This window comes from Miscanthus floridulus, chromosome 16, assembly GCF_019320115.1.
Source record: "Miscanthus floridulus cultivar M001 chromosome 16, ASM1932011v1, whole genome shotgun sequence".
NCBI lineage: Eukaryota > Viridiplantae > Streptophyta > Magnoliopsida > Poales > Poaceae > Miscanthus > Miscanthus floridulus.
In genome coordinates, this window is record NC_089595.1 from 46,097,787 (window position 1) to 46,117,097 (window position 19,311).

At 39.7% G+C, this 19,311-nt stretch overlaps 1 protein-coding gene and 1 non-coding gene across 2 annotated transcripts; both read left to right on the forward strand.

Annotated features, from left to right (window-relative positions):
- The first annotated feature begins 11,133 nt into the window (after positions 1-11,133).
- LOC136514559 (small nucleolar RNA R71) lies at positions 11,134-11,242 on the forward strand. The gene has a single exon (XR_010773714.1). It is a non-coding gene; the product is annotated as a small nucleolar RNA R71 (small nucleolar RNA).
- Positions 11,243-14,511: 3,269 nt separating this feature from the next.
- On the forward strand, positions 14,512-15,035 carry LOC136510647 (protein PXR1-like). The gene is made up of 2 exons (XM_066505029.1): positions 14,512-14,791; positions 14,899-15,035. Exons 1-2 carry the CDS (start codon positions 14,512-14,514, stop codon positions 15,033-15,035), a joined length of 417 nt encoding a protein of 138 aa, XP_066361126.1.
- Positions 15,036-19,311: the final 4,276 nt, after the last annotated feature.

A 19,311-nucleotide genomic window follows, 5' to 3' on the forward strand; every position in this document is an offset into this window, starting at 1 on the left:
CTATAGTCAGCATTGTTCTGATACCACTTTGTAGCACCCGGCTTTAAGGATAAAACCAGATACACACAATATGTGAGCCCAGGAAGTCAAATCTCACATATAGCCACAAATAAGGATAATATCGAAAGACAATGCTCCAAATATAGCGTACTTAGTATAAAGGATATAACCTTAGACAGCAAATAGCGAAAAGACAACTCTGATCTTCGGGTGAAGACTCCAAATCCACAGGGACAACTGACTGGTTGCCCACAAGCCTAATTCGTCCAAACTCTAGCAATCTAGTACCCATCTGGGATTTTTATCCAAAGATTTAAAAAGTAAAGAAAGCATAAGTACATGTCGTACTCAACAAATATAACATGGGGTTTATGAGACTCAAAAGGCTAACATTGGTTTAACTGTGATTAGCTTCTAATTATCACAATTTTAGCATAAGAGTAGCAACAAGTTTATCACAAGACCATACAAACACATGATCAAGTAAACATGAATAATGAATAGTATAAACAGTAATAATTGGTGAGCATCTTTATCATTAGTATCATCAGTGTTCATCATCAATTCCATAAGGGTTCCAAGGCCGCACTGGACCGTGAGCATGACTCATATATCAATTTTACACTCTGTAGAGGTTGTACACTTTCACTGTGAGTTTTGATTTACCCTTTCCCCCGAGGCGTCCAACCTCTTGGCCCACTACCAAGGAAGGTCGGTAGAGTTCACTATGAAGCCTTTCAAAGGTTCATCTAACAAGTTAGGGCCATTAGATTCACTCAGCAAATAGATATAGAACACCCCCTGTCGAATGGCACAATTCCATCATGGCTATACACATAAGAGAAGAGGTTGTCGTATACCTAATTTGGCAAGCCATTCTTACACCAATAAAGTTAACCTCTAACAAGTTGTACTGTAAGTCTCGAATGATCACTTATAGATAAGTCCTTAGGGAGAGGAATCTAGAGCACCATTAAAACAGCCCAATGCTCTAGCACCCTTGTGCCATGCTGCTAAAAAATATATTTTAGTGTTTATTGCATATACCATTAGTCAAGTTACAAGATCATGGTTTTAGTTGAGCACCAGCATCATACTACCCAATGCAATACCCCATAGGAATCAAGGTACAAGGTAACAAATATCTAGGATATCCTTATTGGCAACAAGGTAGACACATGCAATATGAAATAAGTGATTAAAGGTGTATAGGTCAACAAGGAAGATTCCATGCTATACTTGCCTTAAACTTAGATCCTTCTTCAAGTCCAAAACTTCAAAATCTGCTTCTTGATTCAGCACGTATAACTCATCGATTGGTCATGATCATAAAGCACCACACAAGCATCTAGACAATCATACATGAAGCAAACAACAGATCTAAATTAGAATAGTACACCAATCATAGAAAAATAAGTAAAAGAGTTTGAAACACGATTCTACGCATCGCTACGAACATAGACACGAAAAAGCACGCTAATCGAAGCTACAGTGAAAAGATACATCTACCAATAGATTTGCTTTATACATGGAAAAGAAAACTATAGGCTTCATTTATTTTAACTATATAATATAAATTGAATTAATTCAATTTTAGATTTAAATTATAGATCTAAAGTAAAACAAATTATATTTTATTTATAAAATCTAGTTGCATAATTATTAATCAAATTAGAATTTAAACCATGAAATTCCAAAAATAGTGACATGGTAACCACTATTACTAATGCATAGATCTCGTCGCTATGAATCTAACGCAACTTGAATGGACTAAAACAGAGTTAAAACGTAGAAGATATGAGTTAAATAGGATTTTCTTTAATAAAATAATAGATTAAATCTAATCATGAATTTTAAAAGTTGAAAACATACTTAATAGTAGTATGAACATCATGTAGATTATGAAATTACGAACCTAACGCAAGTTGAATGGGTCAAATCAGAGTTAAAACAGAGAAGTTATGGTTAAAACAAAATCAGTGGCAAATCTGTAAATAAGTGAAAACGTATTTTGGATCTAAATCGACGAAACCACGCTTTCCAAAGAAGAAAACATAATCTGGGATTTCACTTTGGACTGCGGGTTAATACTCAAGTACTTATAAGGGCTCTTTTGCAAAATTCTAAAACGAAGGGGTATCGGCTACCCACGGACATCGGATTAGCTACGAGCGGCCATGAATATATCAGGCGGTGTAGGAGACGATGGCGGCTAGCCGGAATAGAGCGGGCATGGTGGCGCCATGACCGGTGAGGCGATGAGCTCACCAGAGACATCAATTTACGGCCTACAGTGCATGGTTTTTCGAACGGGAAGGTCCGGGAGAGAGAGAGAGAGGGAGACGGCGGGCTCACCTAGGGTCACCTCGGTGATGGAGAAGGAACAGGGCGGGTGTGGGACTCAACAAGGCAGCGACTCTCGCAGCTATGCTAGGGCTGGCTACCTTAGTGTGAGCAGGGGTAGCGGTTGCTATCGAGTTGGAGGCGGTGCAGGCTCGGGCGGCATTTAAAGGGGCGCGGGGACTTCGGCGACATGGCATCGAGGCGTGGTAGGGTGGTGTGGGACTCCCGGGCGGCGGGCAGTGAGTCTAGGTAGAATACGTGCTGGAGGAAGAGGGACAAAACTAACAGGTATGGCCCACATGTCAGCATTGGCGAGGGCAAGGGCTAGCAGTCAGAGAGAGAAGAGGCGCACGACTGGTGCCTTTGGGCGGGCTCGTTGACATGGATTGGGTCAGCACGCTGGGCAGTGCTGCTAGGCCACACGGAGAAGCTGGGAGCGGGAAGCGGCCTGCGCGACGATTGGGCTGCAGCCTGGCTGGAGCTTCGACCGGGGCAGCCCATAAGCAAGAAAGGAGGGAGAGCGGGAAGAAGTGGGACCGCGGGAAGAAAAAGAGAATAGGCCTTCGGGCCCAACAAGAGAAAGAGAGAATTTTCCTTTTCTATTTTATTTTCAAAACCAATTAAAATGTAAACCAAATCAAATTTGAATAGGATTTCAAATACACTCTTCAATTCAAACATAAATGAGAAATTTTGATAAGTTTTCAAAAATAAATTTTACAACTTTTTAAATTCTTTTATTTTTTTCTAATTCTCTTTTCTTTTACTTAAAAGCCATTTTTAATTTCTTTTACTAAAGCAATTTAAACCATTTTGAATTTTCAATCAAAACCACTCAATCAAATACATCAAATGCAAGGGCATGTATGCACAAACATGTTGTTAAACCTTATGATGAATTTTAATTTAATGAAAATTTTAATTTCCTATATTTTATGAGCACAAAAATTCCAACTTAAATCTTTTTAGCCCTATTTCCAAAAATTCAAATTTTAGGGTGTTACACTTCACCACCTCTACCACCTCCTCCTACTTCTCCACCTTCGCCACCTCCTCCTACCTCTCCACCACCAGCCTTTCCTTCCCCACCATGGTTGTGCCCTACGCTTGAGATCACTCACTACTACACGTGTTGTCCACGACCTACACTGCCACTTGACTCTTCCCCGTCTGTCCTTGCACCTGCTCATGTGTCTTCTTCTCACTATACCCTTAGTGACCACAACACCCTTCATCCTCCCAATCGCCTTGGCTTCACTGCTGCTGTTTTGGCTGAGCCTATGACCTATAGGAAGGCTGGTGCTCACCAGGAGTGGCAGCATGCTATGGCTGAGGAGGTTGCTACCTTAGAGCATACTGGCACCTAGGATCTGGTTCCTTTGCGACCTCATGTCACTCCTATCACTTACAAGTGGGTGTATAAGGTAAAGACCTACTCAGATGGCTCCCTTGAGTGCTACAAGGCTCGTCATGTAGCGCGTGGCTTCCAACAGGAGCAAGGTCATGACTATGAGGAGACCTTCACTCCTATCACTTACATGACTACTATTTGGACCCTTCTTGTAGTTGCTCCTGTTCGTTAGTGGTCGATATCTCAGTTAGATGTCAAGAACGCCTTCCTCAATGGCGAGCTCCTTGAGGAAGTCTACATGCAGCCACCTCTAGGGTACTCAATTCTAGATGGGATGTTTTGTCGGTTGCGCGTTCCATCTATTGTCTTAAGCAAGCTCCTCATGCTTGGTTCGAGCGTTTATCCTCTGTTGTCATCGATGTTGGCTTCAAGCCCAATGACCACGTCAAAGCCCTAGTTTGGTTTTGGATAATTGAAGAAACCTAGGACTAACCTTTGATCTAAGAGTGTGAATTAGATAAGGTGGTCCAACCCAAGTGGTGAAGCTAGATGATGGCCATAGTGAAGGTGATGGCCACAAAAGAGATGATCAAGTGCTTCACATTTGGAAAAGAAGAAAGAGAAGACAAAAAATGGGCTCAAGGCAAAGGTAAAATGATAGGAGCCATTTTTGGTTTGCACTCAAGACACCAAGAGTGTGTGAGTGATTTAGGATCGATAGCCGTACTATAAAGAGGGGAAATCTTCGACTAAGCGGTTATTGAGTGCCACTAGGTGACATGATTCTTGCATATGCATTTAGGAACCTAGTGTGCTAACTTTGACCCTTGTAAAATGCTTTGAAAAATGCCAACACACGTGCGCACAAGTTCTACATTTTGTGGTTAGCGACTTGAAAAAGAGGCATGGGATTATGACCGAACGCTGGTCAGGAAGTGACCGGACGCGTCCGATACTCAACCACCCTAGGTCTCGGTCAGTGTCGCTGCACTGACCAAATGCTGTGATAGGACATGGGGGCTGTGTCTGATCAGGTGGAGCAGAGTAGGAGCAGGCCGGCCTCATGACCGGACCCTAAATAGTGTTTGTGACTAGAAGTGAAGGAGTCGCGTCACGTTATCACTGACGTACGTTGATGTCATCCCCTGTGCGAAGCCGAGTGAGGACCAGACTCAGTAGAGCGCCCGGTCTACTAGGACCTGATGCATACGGTCAATAAAATTGTGCTCTAGGAGCTCTCAGCATAGAAATCATCATGACCAGACTCTGAGTCTTCGGCGTCTGGTCATTCTCGAGAGGCTTGTCCGATAATTATTTAATTTGAGCTGACTGTTTAGATACTGTTGAAATAGGGCAACTGTGCTTGAATGTAGAAGGCCACATGGCGGTAGGTGCACGACCAGATGCTGGTACGGTGCGTCCGGTCAACCTGACCGGTGTTGGTATTTATTAACGTGTCACTTATTTTAAGTAATCACCCTATGTTGTTTACATTCCCTAGTATCTTTTACTAGGTTGTCATTCCTAGTGTTAGTGCCAAAAATACTTGTTGGTAAAACCGAGTACCACTTCTAGAATGATACTAAGAAGTACTTTAGTATTTCATGTGACTAGGAAGAATATATATATATATATATATATATATGAAAGAAATCTATAAGCGCACAGATAATTATACCATTGTAGCAATTTACCCGAGAGTATTTCAGGAATCGTTATTTATATTTTTACCATAGGGAAGGTCTGGCGAGGACATGTATTGATAACTTACACTATTGATGCAGAAGTAAACCATAACCAATATTCTACTCACAACTGGGTAAGTCATAGGATAAATTATGTATATGATAAATATGGATTAGTGATAAATCACTTAGAGTACTCCTTTCTATGGCATTAGCATGGTGAACTAAAATATTAGAGGAATAATTGCTAAATCATTCTTAATTACAAGTCACAGCATACATTGATTAGTACATTGATTAGTGCAATTACACCTAGTAGTCATGGCTAAGGTCATCTTTATATCTACACATAAGGGATATTACTGAGGAAGATTAAGAACTGAGGTTGTTCTTCCTTCGTAACCAGACCCTACTTGCACCTATATTCGAGGAGTGGACTACAAAGGACTCAATGGGAGTGTCACATCCGCAATCTATCACATGACCCAAAATATAGGGTGTATCCACAGGTAAACAACATTAAGCACCACGCTTACACAATGTCGACCACTCAACATTAAGCACCACGCTTACACAATGTCGACCACTCACCCATAGTACCTTAGAGTGAGTGCTATATGAACTTATGCATGAACGTGATAATAATCTAACTATACTAAGAAAATAATCAAAGTAGACGATGAACATTATAACCAAGAACATAGATAAGATGAATACTAATATTGTCATAACAATTGTATCTAGCATATAAAATAATAGAGGTACAAAAGACACGGGGTACAAAGATTATACCAAACCATGCTCTTGACAAAATCAGGAATCCAAGCAAAGCCTGCTTGCCTCCCTCTAGACCTAGCCTAACTAGCTATGCCCTAGAATATGGTGGAGCTCTAAGGATGATTAGGGTTTCTGTCTTCTCAAATGACTTATTAGGGTTTGATGATCTGATGCCTAGGAGGGTGGCAGGGGCTGGTATATATAGGGCGAAGCGTCCATCTTGAGCCCTTAGATCAAACTGACTTGAATAAATGGTGTAGATGCAATCTAGGTGGCAGTGGAGAACCAACATAACAACGGGGGATGACATGTGGGCCCTAGGGGCCGGGCGGCCTATAGGTGGGGCCAACCGGCCCCATCTAGCGGCGTCTTGCCTCTGCTTCGGTGTGGAGTCCTCTCAAGTCTTCTAGAACCTTCTGGGGTCATTCTCATTGTGGATAAGCGAGATTAAATCTGATATGTAGGTCTACCTTGATGGTTTTCTAGATAAACCCTATAGAAAATACAGATTCACCAAAACTCATGGAATTTATTAGTTTAAAACCCTAGACCTTCGTTTGTGATTATATTTATGCCCTTATGCATGTTATATTGACGGTTTATAATGGTTGTTAACTAACGTCAACAAACTCCCCCAAGCTTAGCCTTTGCTATTCCCTTAGCAAAGATAAACTCAGTAAATGGATTAGGAGTCACATCAATGTGTTTCACTCCTCAAAAGTACACATGCATTCAAACAAGAATTATCCTCTGGATTAGAATGAACCTATCTGACTTTCAAACTTACCCATATTACCTTCAACCATGGAGCTTCTTAGCTTTCACTTGGGTCTTGAGCAATTAAAAGATAGAATGATCAAGTCAAGCACTATGTCTCAAGTTCTTTGTTTAGCCATTATTCTGGAGTTTTTATAGGTTTTCAAAATAAAACTCAGAGCCTCCTTTATATGACACTATCAAGGCCAAGTCAAGCACTATGTCTCAAGTTATTTGTTTAGCCATTATTCTGGAGTTTTTATAGGTTTTCAAAATAAAACTCAGAGCCTCCTTTATATGACACTATCAAGGCTCTTAATATATGTGGTATTTGTGGATCCTCACCAAAGCAAAAGTGATGTTATGCCTTTCTTTTCCTACAACTAAGGCTTATGTGGAGCTCATAGGAGTGGAGAAAGCATGAAAGAGCATACTTGCAATACATGTATTATAAAGTCAAACCTTGGATCCAAAGAGAGTTGAGTCATACAATCAAATCAAGATGTGCATGCGTGTGGATGTATGGCGGATATATATGGTGGCTAACCTAATTCTACTATGCTCCTTGAAAACATATCTCTCTTTTGAAACTTGGAAACAACTTTGCAAGAAAACATGGGCTGTCTTATTCATCTTTTCTTTTTTTTATTGTTTTCAATATCTCGGACACTTGTCAATTTTTCTCATCTATTTTTTTTCTTCTTCTCTCTTTTTTATGAATAACTTTTGCATAGCCCCATGTCTCTTTTCTGTAACAAAACTTTTGAGAGATAGCAACAAGAACTTGGAATACTTATTTGGTTGATATCCTATCAAGAATATTTTTGGTGTTTTCTCCCTATGTAGGAGTAAAACATTTTAGGGTGGATCTAGATAGGAGTAGTGCATATTTGGGTGGTGTGTATGTGATCTTGATTTTGAGGGCATGACAAACCTCTCATTAGGGTCAACAAAGCTTGACTAAACTCAATGCAAAACAAGCAGCATATTTGTGGAAGTTTTCCTAATCTAAATATCATGTATGGCTTTGGTAGGAATTCAAGATTTGGAATACAGGAGCTCATCATGTAGGATTTTCATATTTTTCAAAAGATAAATCTCTAGATATTTAGTATCACTTGGAACAAGATAAATAGCAGCTCAGACCTTCTCATATCATATATGTCAATTACCTAGACTTAGATCAAGCATATGCTGCCCACGAGTTTCAAGTTCAGAGTAAATTCTTATATCAAAACAGTCGTATCCAAAACTTGGGAGAATTTAAGGCTAAAAGCTAGGTACTTGAAAGGAATTACGACAGAGCAACTATTCATCATTTCCATGTTAAGAGATTATCCTTGAGAGTCCTTTTATTTATTCAGTTCTTAAAAACAGAAAAATAGACACACATTTTTTATTTTGTTTTCATTTTTAAGATCACACCTTACTAATATATATATAGCTAATACAAATATAAATTTTTGTTTTACTTTTAGTTTGTTATGCATCTTTTTATGACTTAGAAATAATAGAACAAAAAAGAAAGAAATACTTAGCAAGATACATGGGGGATGCCTTTCCCCCAAGCTGTATGTTGGCTCGGTCGAATGTTGAAGTTCAATGATCCTTTTGAGAGCATATTTGCCAGCGGATGTCCCTCCCATTCCGGGATGGAATGAGATGAAGACAACCGGGTGAATTTGCTCTTGATCTTGGTGCATCATCCTACAAAATACCAACAAAAATACCAAAACTTATGGAACAGATTAGGATAAAAGGGTTAGCGATCAGCCATCCAAAGATTAGTTATTCTTGAAGTTTAGAAATATTTCTATTTTGGCAGATTTTTAACAAGATGTCTTTCTAATATTTTTTTGGATTTTCCATTTTTATATGCATGCAAGAAATATGTATGTATGGTATTTTTATTTTTATGCCACCACGGTGAATATTCCTATGGGCTTCTACACACCATAAAATTACTCACGTGGGGCTTAAAATTTTATGATGATAAAATTTTTATTTTCTTTTCTAAATGTAATACCAATGTAGGAAAGTAAATATGCTAAAGTGAAAAAAAAATCATGTAATGCTAGGAAGTAAATATGGATAACTACCGATGTTACCTCCCGGTGAGGGTTTGGATTTTTAAGTCCTGTAGAGAAAAGCCCTTTGTTCTTTAGGTGCATCTGTCGGTCCTAGGGATGGAGACCTTGATGGTTGCACCTCTTGTGATAGTGACTTTGTTGATGTCACTTTTTCCTTCCATACCTGCTTGGTCTGTGGACCGGTCTTAGGCAGAGTAGATTTATCTTTCACAACTTTTTCAAGTTCTTCATCTTCTTCCCATTCATTCTTTGGGTGTTGATTCTTTTGGTTTCGGGATGATTGACGTCTCCTCCTGGAGCAAGACTTCTTTGGCTGCTCATAAGTGGTATAACTATTAAAATAACAGCGTACCTTCTCTTCAAGGTATTAGAAGTAGACTTGTCTAGATCCAACGTAGATGATCGCGTTGGTTGTGTTGAGGAACAGTCTTCCCAATATGATAGGTGTATCATCTTCTTATTCATCCATGTCTAGAACCATGAAGTTGGTAGGGGCAAACTGATCATGTATTCTTACCATTACATCTTTTGCTATTCCTTCCAAAAATCAGATTCATTAGTCTGCCATCTGCAATTACATATATAGGGAACAAAGGTTCGTTACCAAATAAATATTCATACGTTACCTTGGACATTATGTTGACACCTGATCCAATGTCATAGAAGGTCTTATGGAAAATTCATTGTGCAATGGTACACTTGTTCATTGGTACGCCTAGATCATCCTTCTTAGCAAGGATTGGTGAAGCGAGGAAGTGGTCGTACGCTAATTGGAGTGTGTTGATCATGTTGACTAATTCTTCTTGTGGTTGCCCGTCCTTGTTCTTCCTCCTTCTTCTATTGTTATTTTTAGGTCACTGTTGTCTCTTCAAGCAGGTATGACATCTGTGGATGTCCAGGAGATTGCAAGATATGATTCTTAAAAGAAAACTTCTCCTTTTTATCCTTAATTATGAAGCAGATCTTGGCACTGTTCGCGTAGATGATGACTTTTGTGGTGCTTAGGAAAGGTCGGCCCAAAATAATAGGTGCCCTTATATCTTCACCTATTTTCAAAACCACAAAGTCTACGAGAACATATGATTGTCCCACTCGAACAATGACATCTTCAAGAACTCCCTTGGGGTAGCAGAGTGACTGATCTACAAGCTACAAACGTATTTTTGTGTACAACAAAGTATATCCATTAATTTTATCATACATTACCTTAGGCATGATGTTGACACTTGCTCTGAAGTCACAAATAGCTTCTTGGAAAATATGTGGTCTAATGGCGATGGGGATGATAGGTCTTCCTGAATCGCACTTCTTTTCTAGCAAGGTATAATCTATTCACCTTCCCAACCATGGTTGTATATAGTAGTATGCTACATTGTGAATATCAATAAGATTTGTAGTTTCTAGATCTTCTGGTTGCCCTAGAATCTTACCTTTGTTGGATAGAGGAACAATAGCTACCAACTGAGCCATTTGTGATTCTACCATTTTATTAAAGCTATGCTGGTTCTTAATGGTAGAAGCAAAGCTATCCATTCTATTATTTATGTTCTCTAGAATTTTATTACTGGTAGCTACCTTTCTAGATAATCCCTCCATAAGTTTGGATTGGCTAGCAATTAATTCTCTCAAGGGTGGTTGATTGAAATTATTAAAATTATTACCTTGATAGTTACCTTGGTAATTACCTTGATAGTTCAGTCTTTGTTGCTGATTCCATTCTTGATTCTGTTGAGGACGAGAGTAGTTGTTGTTGACAAAGTTCACATCCTCATGGGTCTTAGGGCAATTGCTTCATGAATACCTAGTGTTTTCACACTCTTCACACGTGATGCGGGAATCATGAATGTGCATGACTTCTTGCTTCTCATTAGCTCGATCTTCAAGCTTCTTCATCAGCAGATCCATCTTAGCAGACAACATGTCTACCTCCTTGAGTTGATGCATACCTCCACCTCTTGTGGGTCTAAATATGTTCTTCATTACAACCTTGGTTGGAGGCCATCTTCTTCACAAGAGCTGTTGCAGTTGGTATGGTGAGTGACAGGAATGCACCTCCAGCAGCAGCATCCATAGTCCCATGGGTACTATTGTCAACCCATGGTAAAAAGTCTACATGAGTAGCCAATTCTCCATCCCATGACGAGGACATTTTGTAATGTAATCTTAAAAGTGTTCCCATGCCTTAGGGACAAATTCATCATGTTGTTGCTGAAAGCTTGAGATTCTTCCACGTAGAGCATTGGTCTTACCTATGGAAAATAACTTTGCTAGGAAGACAATGGAACAGTTATCCCATATAGTATTTCTATCTTTGTTGGTGTAGAACCACTACTTTGCCTTCCCTAAGAGTGAGAATGGGAAAAGGCAAAGTAGTATGGCATCTTGGTGCACTCCTTTGATGGTGAAAGTGCTATAGATTTCTAGGAAGTGTTGGAGATGTGCACTCGCATCTTCATGTGCCTTTTCACAAAACTGGTTTGCTTGCACCATGTTGATGAGGGCTGGCTTGAGCTCAAATCCATCGTCTCTAACATCAACTGTTGGTCCAGTATAGATGTTGGCTATAGTTGGAGTAGAGAATTCATGGAGAGTCTTGTCAGCCATGGCTTCAAAATCTTGTGTTAAGCTCTGCCTTGTTAGGTTGTCTTCTGATTCTATAGCTGAGACCTTTAGTTTGGCTCTAGTTCTCCTATTTAATGCTCCTAGGTCTTCAATGTAGTTTGTCAGAAGGTCAAAACCGGTCATACATTACCCTGCATAAGATATGAAAACTCAACAAAACAAGGGTAATCCTGCTAGAGCAGTGGTCCATGGTTATCTCGATCACATCAATAAGTATAAGTTTATCAATACTTCATTTGCCTAACTACCATCCTCGCCAACAGCGCCAAAATGCTTGTTGGTATTTATTAATGTGTCACTTGTTTTAAGTAGTCACCCTATGTTGTTTACATTCCTTAGCATCTTTTGCTAGGATGTCATCCCTAGTGTTGGTGCCAAAAATGCTTGTTGGTAAAACCTAGTGCCACTTCTAGAATGACACTAAGAAATACTTTTGTATTTCATGTGACTAGAAAGAATATATATATATATATATATATATATATATATGAAAGAAATCTACAAGCGCACAGATAATTATACCATTGTAGCACTTTACCCGAGAGCATTCTAGGTATCATTATTTATATTTTTACCATAGGGAAGGTCTGGCGAGGACATATATTGATAACTTACGCTGTTGATGGAGAAGTAAACCATAACCAATATTCTACTCACAACTAGGGTAAGTCATAGGATAAATTATGTATATGATATCTATGGATTAGTGATAATCACTCATAGTACTCCTTTCTACGGCATTAGCATGGTCAAGTAAAATATTAGAGGAATAATTCCTAAGTCATTCTTAATTACAAGTCAAAGCATACATTGATTAGTGCAATTACACCTAGTAGTCATGGCTAAGGTCATCTTTATATCTACACATAAGGGATATTACTAAGGAAGATTAAGAACATAGCTTGTTATTCCTTTGTAACCGGACCCTACTTGCACCTATATTCGAGGAGTGGACTATAAAGGACTCGACAGGAGTGTCACATCTGCAATCTACCACATGGCTCGAGATATAGGGTGTATCCGTAGGTAAACAAGTATAAGCACCAAGCTTACACAATGTCGACCACTCACCCCATGTACACCAGAGTGAGCGCTATATGAACCTATGCATAAACATAATGATAAACTAGCTATACTAAGTATATAATAAAAGTAGACAATGAACATTATAACTAAGAACATGAATATTGTGAATGCCAATGTTTTCATAACAATTGTAGCAAACATATAAAAGTAATAAGAGATAAAAGAGAGGGGGTACAAAGATTATACCAAACCACGCTCTTGACAAGATCAGGAATCCAAGCAAAGCCTGCTTGCCTCCCTCTAGACCTAGCCTAACTAGCTATGTCCTAGAATATGGTGGAGCTCTAAGGATGATTAGGTTTCTGTCTTCTCAAATGACTTATTAGGGTTTGATGATTTGATGCCTGAGAGGGTGGCAGGGGCTAGTATATATAGGCCAGAGCGTCCATCCTAAGCCCTCGGATCAAACCAACTTGAATAAACAACGTAGATGCAATCTAGGAGGTGGTGGCGAACCGACATAACAATGGGGGATGACATGTGGGCCCCACGGGGCCGGGCAGCCTATAGGTGGGGCCGGGCAGCCCCACCTGGCAGCATCTTGCCCTTTGCTTCGGTGTGGAGTCCTCTCGAGTCTTCTTGAACCTTTTGAGGACTTTTTCGCTGTGGATAAGTGTGATTAAATCTGACATGTAGGTCCAACTTGACGATTTTCGAGATAAACAATGCAGAAAATATAGATTCACCAAAACTCGTGGAATTTGTTAGTTTAAACCCCTAGACCTTTGTTAGTGATTATATTTATGCCCTCATGCATGTTATATTGATGGTTTATAATGGTTGTTAACTACCGTCAACAACTAGCGTGTCTGGTCAGTACGTAGAGCCCCCTCCCTTAACCCTAACGACTTTATTCATTTGAGGGGCTCTATAAATAGTGTTTGGCCAGCTTGGGGTTCACTCTCTTGGCACTTTGACATTCTTAACATCCTTGTCAGCCTAAGTAAACATCTCCCACTCATCTCCATCATTGATTCATCATCATATTGAGATTGGAGTGATTTCAAGTGCATTTGCTTGAGTGATTGCATCTAGTGGCACATGGGGATTGTTGTGGCTATGGATTTCTTGTTACTCTTGGTTGTCGTCACCTAGATAGCTTGGAGCAGTAGAGGAGCTTTGGCACGTCTTGGTGATTGTTTGTGGCCGACTTCGGTGATTATGAGGGGTCTTGTACCTTTCCCGGCGGAGAGTCAAAAGGTAACTCTAGTGGATTGCTCATGTCATTGAATTACCTCACTTGTGGGTAGGTTCTTGCAGTGTCCAATTGTGTGGATGAGGTTTGTGCAACACCTCTTAGCCATCAAACCACCAAGTGTTGGTCGACACAACGGGGACTAGCGTGCCAGCAAGCACGTGAACCTTAGGAAAGATGATGATGTATCTTGGTTCAATCAATGATCAAGCGTGGGAAGTGACCGAGAATTACTATGCAATAATTGATCCCACCAATCTCACCAACCAAGACAAGGCAAACAAACAATGCAATACAATGGCTCTCAACACCATCTACAATGCCATTGATTCAAAGGTATTTGAGCAAATCAAGGATCTTGATAGAGCATGTGAAGTATGGAAGAGATTATAGGAGACCTATGAGGGCGCACCGGCGGTGAAGAGTGCCAAGCTATACATCCTCAAGGACAAGTTGACAAGCTTCAAGATAAAGGATGATGAGAGCATTCCAAAGATGTTCCATAGATTGTAAGTAATTGTCAAGGACTTGAAGGCTTTGGGTGAGAAGATCAAGGATGAGGACATCTCGCACTGGTTCTTGATGTGTTTACCTCCAAGGCATGAGATGTTGAGGATGCTCATCATAAGAGGAGGATTGAAGGAGCTTACCCTTAACCAAGTACTAGGTGATGTCATGACACAAGAGACATACTATGTAGAAAGGGAGGGAGTCGACAAGGATGAGAAGAAGGAAGATGAAGACAAGAAGAAGAAGAAGAAGAGTGTAGCATTCAAGACTAACTCATCATCCAAGAATAAGAGCAAGTCCAAGAAACAATCAAGTGATGATGAAGATGCTAGTGACATTGATGATGAAGCTATGGCTCTCCTTGTGCGCAAGATAGGCAAATTCATAAAGAAGAAGGGCTATGGTGCAAGAAAGAGAAGAGATGACAACAAGGAGTATGTTAGGAGATGCTACAATGCAAGAGCCTAGATCACATTGTTGCAGATTGTCCCTACAATAGTGACAATGATGAGGATGAGAAGAAGAAGCCTAAGAAGGAGATGAAGGAAAAGAAGGAGAAGAAGGAGAAGAAAAAGACTTTCACAAAGAAGAAGAAAGGAAGTGGCTATGTAGTCACTTGAGATAGTGATGGCACCTCTAATGATGATGATGGCTCTAGTGATAATGACAAGAAATCCATCAATAAGGCACTAGCAAGCATTGTTATCAACAATAAGCCTTCCATCTTTGACACTCCATCGACTTGCCTCATGGTAAAGCCCACCAAGGTAAAATATGATGTGAGTGATGATGATTGTGAAAGTGATAATTGGAGTGATGATGATGCTGAGTAGTACACCAAGGAGGAGCTCTTGGACATGTGTGAGCAAGTACAAACTTGCCTTGAGATGAAGAGAAATGAGTGCAAAGAATTGCATGCGCAAGAAGATCAAATCTCTTGAGCAATCCTTTGATGATCTAAATGCTTGTCATGAGAGTCTAAGGAAAGACCATAAGAAGCTTGGCAAAGCTTACTCTAAGCTTGAAAAGGCTCACTCCTCTCTCCTTGAGCAAGTTAAGAAGGAGGAAGCCAAGAAGGAGCAAGTGATTGTGTCATATGATGTGGGACTAACATGTGATATTCTTAATGAATCTTTTTATTAGTCCATTGTTGTTGCTCCCACTAACCCTTCTTGTAGCACTACCACTTCTACTTCACCTTTGAGTGATGGTTTCACTTGTGATGCCTCACTAATGGTGGAAAATAAGACCCTCAAGAAGGAGGTGAATAAGCTCACTCGTGCCTTAGGCAATGCCTATGGTGGAGATGCCCACTTATTAAAGTGCATGGGTAGCCAAAGGTTTTCTCTGAACAAAGAGGGATTGGGCTATACCCCCAAGAAAGGCAAGGCGACCTTTGTCACTCATAAGACTAGTTTTGTGAAGGGCAATGGTCGGTTTTGCAATAGATGCAAGCAAGTGTGGCATATAGAGCAATATTGCAAAAACAAGAACAAGAATGCTAATGTATCCTCTATTAATATTGATTCTTGTTACATGCTTGTTAAGGGTGCCAATGGTGTCAAGGATAAGTTCATTGGTACACCAAATGTGGGCCCAAAGAAGAAGATCATTTGGGTACCAAAGACCTTGGTAACTAACCTTCAAGGACCCAGCAAGTTTTGGGTACCTAAAAAGAATTGATCTTCTTTTCTAGGTCCATTATAAAGCTAGAGAAAGGCATTGGGTGCTTGATAGTGGGTGCACACAACATATGATCGGTGATTCAAGAATGTTCAATTCAATCAATGCAAATGAGAGCAATGGAATTGATAGTATCACATTTGGTGGCAATGGCAAAGGCAAGGTCAAGGGGCTTGGTAAGATTGCAATATCCAATGATTTGAGCATTTCCAATGTGCTACTAGTAGAGAGCTTGAACTTCAACCTATTATCGGTAGCTCAATTGTGTGATCTTGATTTCAAGTGCATATTTGGTGTGGTTGATGTAGAGATCATAAGTGTATATGGCTCTAACTTGATATTCAAAGGATTTAGATATGAGAATCTATACTTGGTTGATTTCAATGCTAGAGGAGCTCAATTGTCAACATGTTTGCTCACTAAGTCTAGCATGGGTTGGTTATGGCATAGAAGGCTTGGTCATGTTGGAATAAAATAATTGAACAAGTTGATTAAGCATGATCTAGTTAGAGGCTTAAAAGATGTCACATTTGAGAAGGATAAGCTATGTTGTGCATGTCAAGCCGGCAAGCAAGTTGGCAACACACATCTTAAGAAAAGCATCACGAGTACATCTAAGGCATTTGAGTTGTTGCAGATGGATTTGTTTGGACCAACAACATATACTAACATTGGTGGCAACAAATATGGTTTTGTGATTGTGGATGATTTTACAAGATATACATGGGTAGTCTTTCTTGTTGACAAGAGTGATGTGTTTGCTACATTCAAGACATTCATCAAGAGAGTTCACAATGAGTTTGAAACCACAATCAAGAAAGTGAGAAGTGATAATGGAAGTGAATTCAAGAATACAAGAGTTGATGAGCTATGTGATGAATTTAGAACTAGACATCAATTCTCAACTAAGTATACTCCACAATCAAATGGCCTAGTTGAGAGGAAGAAAATAACTTTGATTAACATGGTAAGATCAATGTTGAGTGAGTACAATGTGAGCATTCATTTTGGACCGAAGCAATCAACATGGCTTACTACTATAGTAACCGCCTCTATTGTCACCCAATGATGGAGAAGACACCATATGAGCTTTTGAATAGAACAAAGCCCAATATTACATACTTTTGGGTTTTGGTTGCAAATGCTACATATTGAAGAAAGGGACTAGATTGAGAAAGTTTGAGAAGAAATGTGATGAAGGTTTCTTGCTTGGTTACTCCACTACTAGCAAGGCTTATAGAGTTTGGAATTTGGCTAGTGGTACTCTTAAGGAGGTTCATGATGTGGAATTTGATGAAACCAATGGTTCCCAAGAGGAAGATGAGAATCTAGATGATGTGAGAGGAACTCAATTGGTCAATGCAATGAAAAACATGGATATTTATGACAAAAGGCCTAGAGAGGTGATTGATGTCGAAGATGACAAGAATCAAGTGCTCTCTAACTCAAATGTGCAAGCTAGTGGTTCTCATGATCAAGATCAAGCTAGTACAAGTGATGATAAAGTGCAAGATCAACAACAAGTGGCTAGTACATCATCTCAACCAAATGAGCAATCAAGTGCAAGCAATCAAGTTCAAGTGCTCGAACCAACCAATGTTGCAAGAGATCATCCTTTGGAGTCTATAATTGGTGATATCTCAAGAGGTGTGCAAACAAGATCAAGATTGGCATCATTTTGTGAGCATTTCCCATTTGTGTCATCCATTGAACCAAAGAAGATAGATGAAGCTTTGTTGGATGTGGATTGGGTGAATGGTATGCATGAAGAGCTAAACAACTTCACAAGAAATCAAGTATGGGAGTTAGTTGAAAGTCCTAAGGATCATAATGTGATTGGAACCAAATAGGTTTTTTTGGAACAAGCAAGATCAAGATGGGATAGTTGTAAGGAACAAAGTAAGATTAGTGGCTCAAGGTTACACTCAAGTTGATGGTCTTGACTTTGGAGAAATGTATGCCCTGGTTGCAAGATTGGAAGCAATTAGGATCTTGTTAGCCTATGCTTGTGCCCACAACATCAAGTTGTACCAAATGGATGTGAAGAGTGTATTTCTTAGTGGGTACATCAATGAGCTTGTCTATGTTGAGCAACCTCCCGGTTTTTAAGATGAAAAGAAACCCAACCATATTTACAAGTTGAGAAAGGCTTTGTATGGATTGAAACAACCACCAATCGCATGGTATGAGAGATTGAGGGATTTCCTACTCTCTAAGGGAATCATTATGGGCAAGGTTGATATCACTCTCTTCACCAAGAAGATTGGCAAGGACTTGTTTGTGTTGCAAATCTATGTTGATGACATTCTCTTTGGATCAACCAATCAAGATTTTTGTGAGGAGTTTGGAAAGATGATGGCAAGTGAGTTTGAGATATCTATGATTGGAGAGCTTAGTTACTTCCTAGGTCTTCAAATCAAGCAAATGAAGAATATCACATTTGTAAGTGAAGGCAAGTACATCAAAGATATGCTCAAGGAGTTTGGCATAGATGAGAGCAAAGCAATTAGTACACCAATGGGGACAAATAGAAGCTTGGATAGTGATGCTAGTGGCAACATGGTGGATCAAAAAATGTATCGGTCTACGATTGGAAGCCTACTCTATGTGACCGCATCAAGGCTGGATATGATGTTTAGTGTATGCATGTGTGCTAGATTTGAAGCCTTACCAAGAGAAAGTCATTTGAAGGCAACCAAGAGAATACTAAGGTAATTGAAGCATACACAAAATGTTGGATTGTGGTATCCCAAAGGAGCTAGATTTGAGTTAATTGGATATTCGGACTCCGATTTATGCAGGATGCAAAGTTAAGAGAAAGAGCACATCGGGCACATGTCACTATTGGGAAGATCACTTGTGTCTTGGTCATCAAAGAAACAAAATAGTGTAGCACTTTCAACCACCGAAACGGAGTATATTTTGGCCGGTAGTTGTTGTGCTCAATTACTTTGGATGAAGGCTACTTTGAGTGACTTTGAAATCAAATTCAAACAAGTGTCATTGCTATGTGACAATGAGAGTGTCATGAAGCTCACCAACAACCCGATTCAACATTTAAGAACAAATCACATAGATGCCTGCCATCATTTCATAAGAGATCATCAACAAAAAGGGGACATTTGCATTGAGTGTGGGCACTGATGATCAACTTGCTGATATCTTCACCAAGCCACTTGATGAGAAGAGGTTTTGCAAGCTAAGGAATGAATT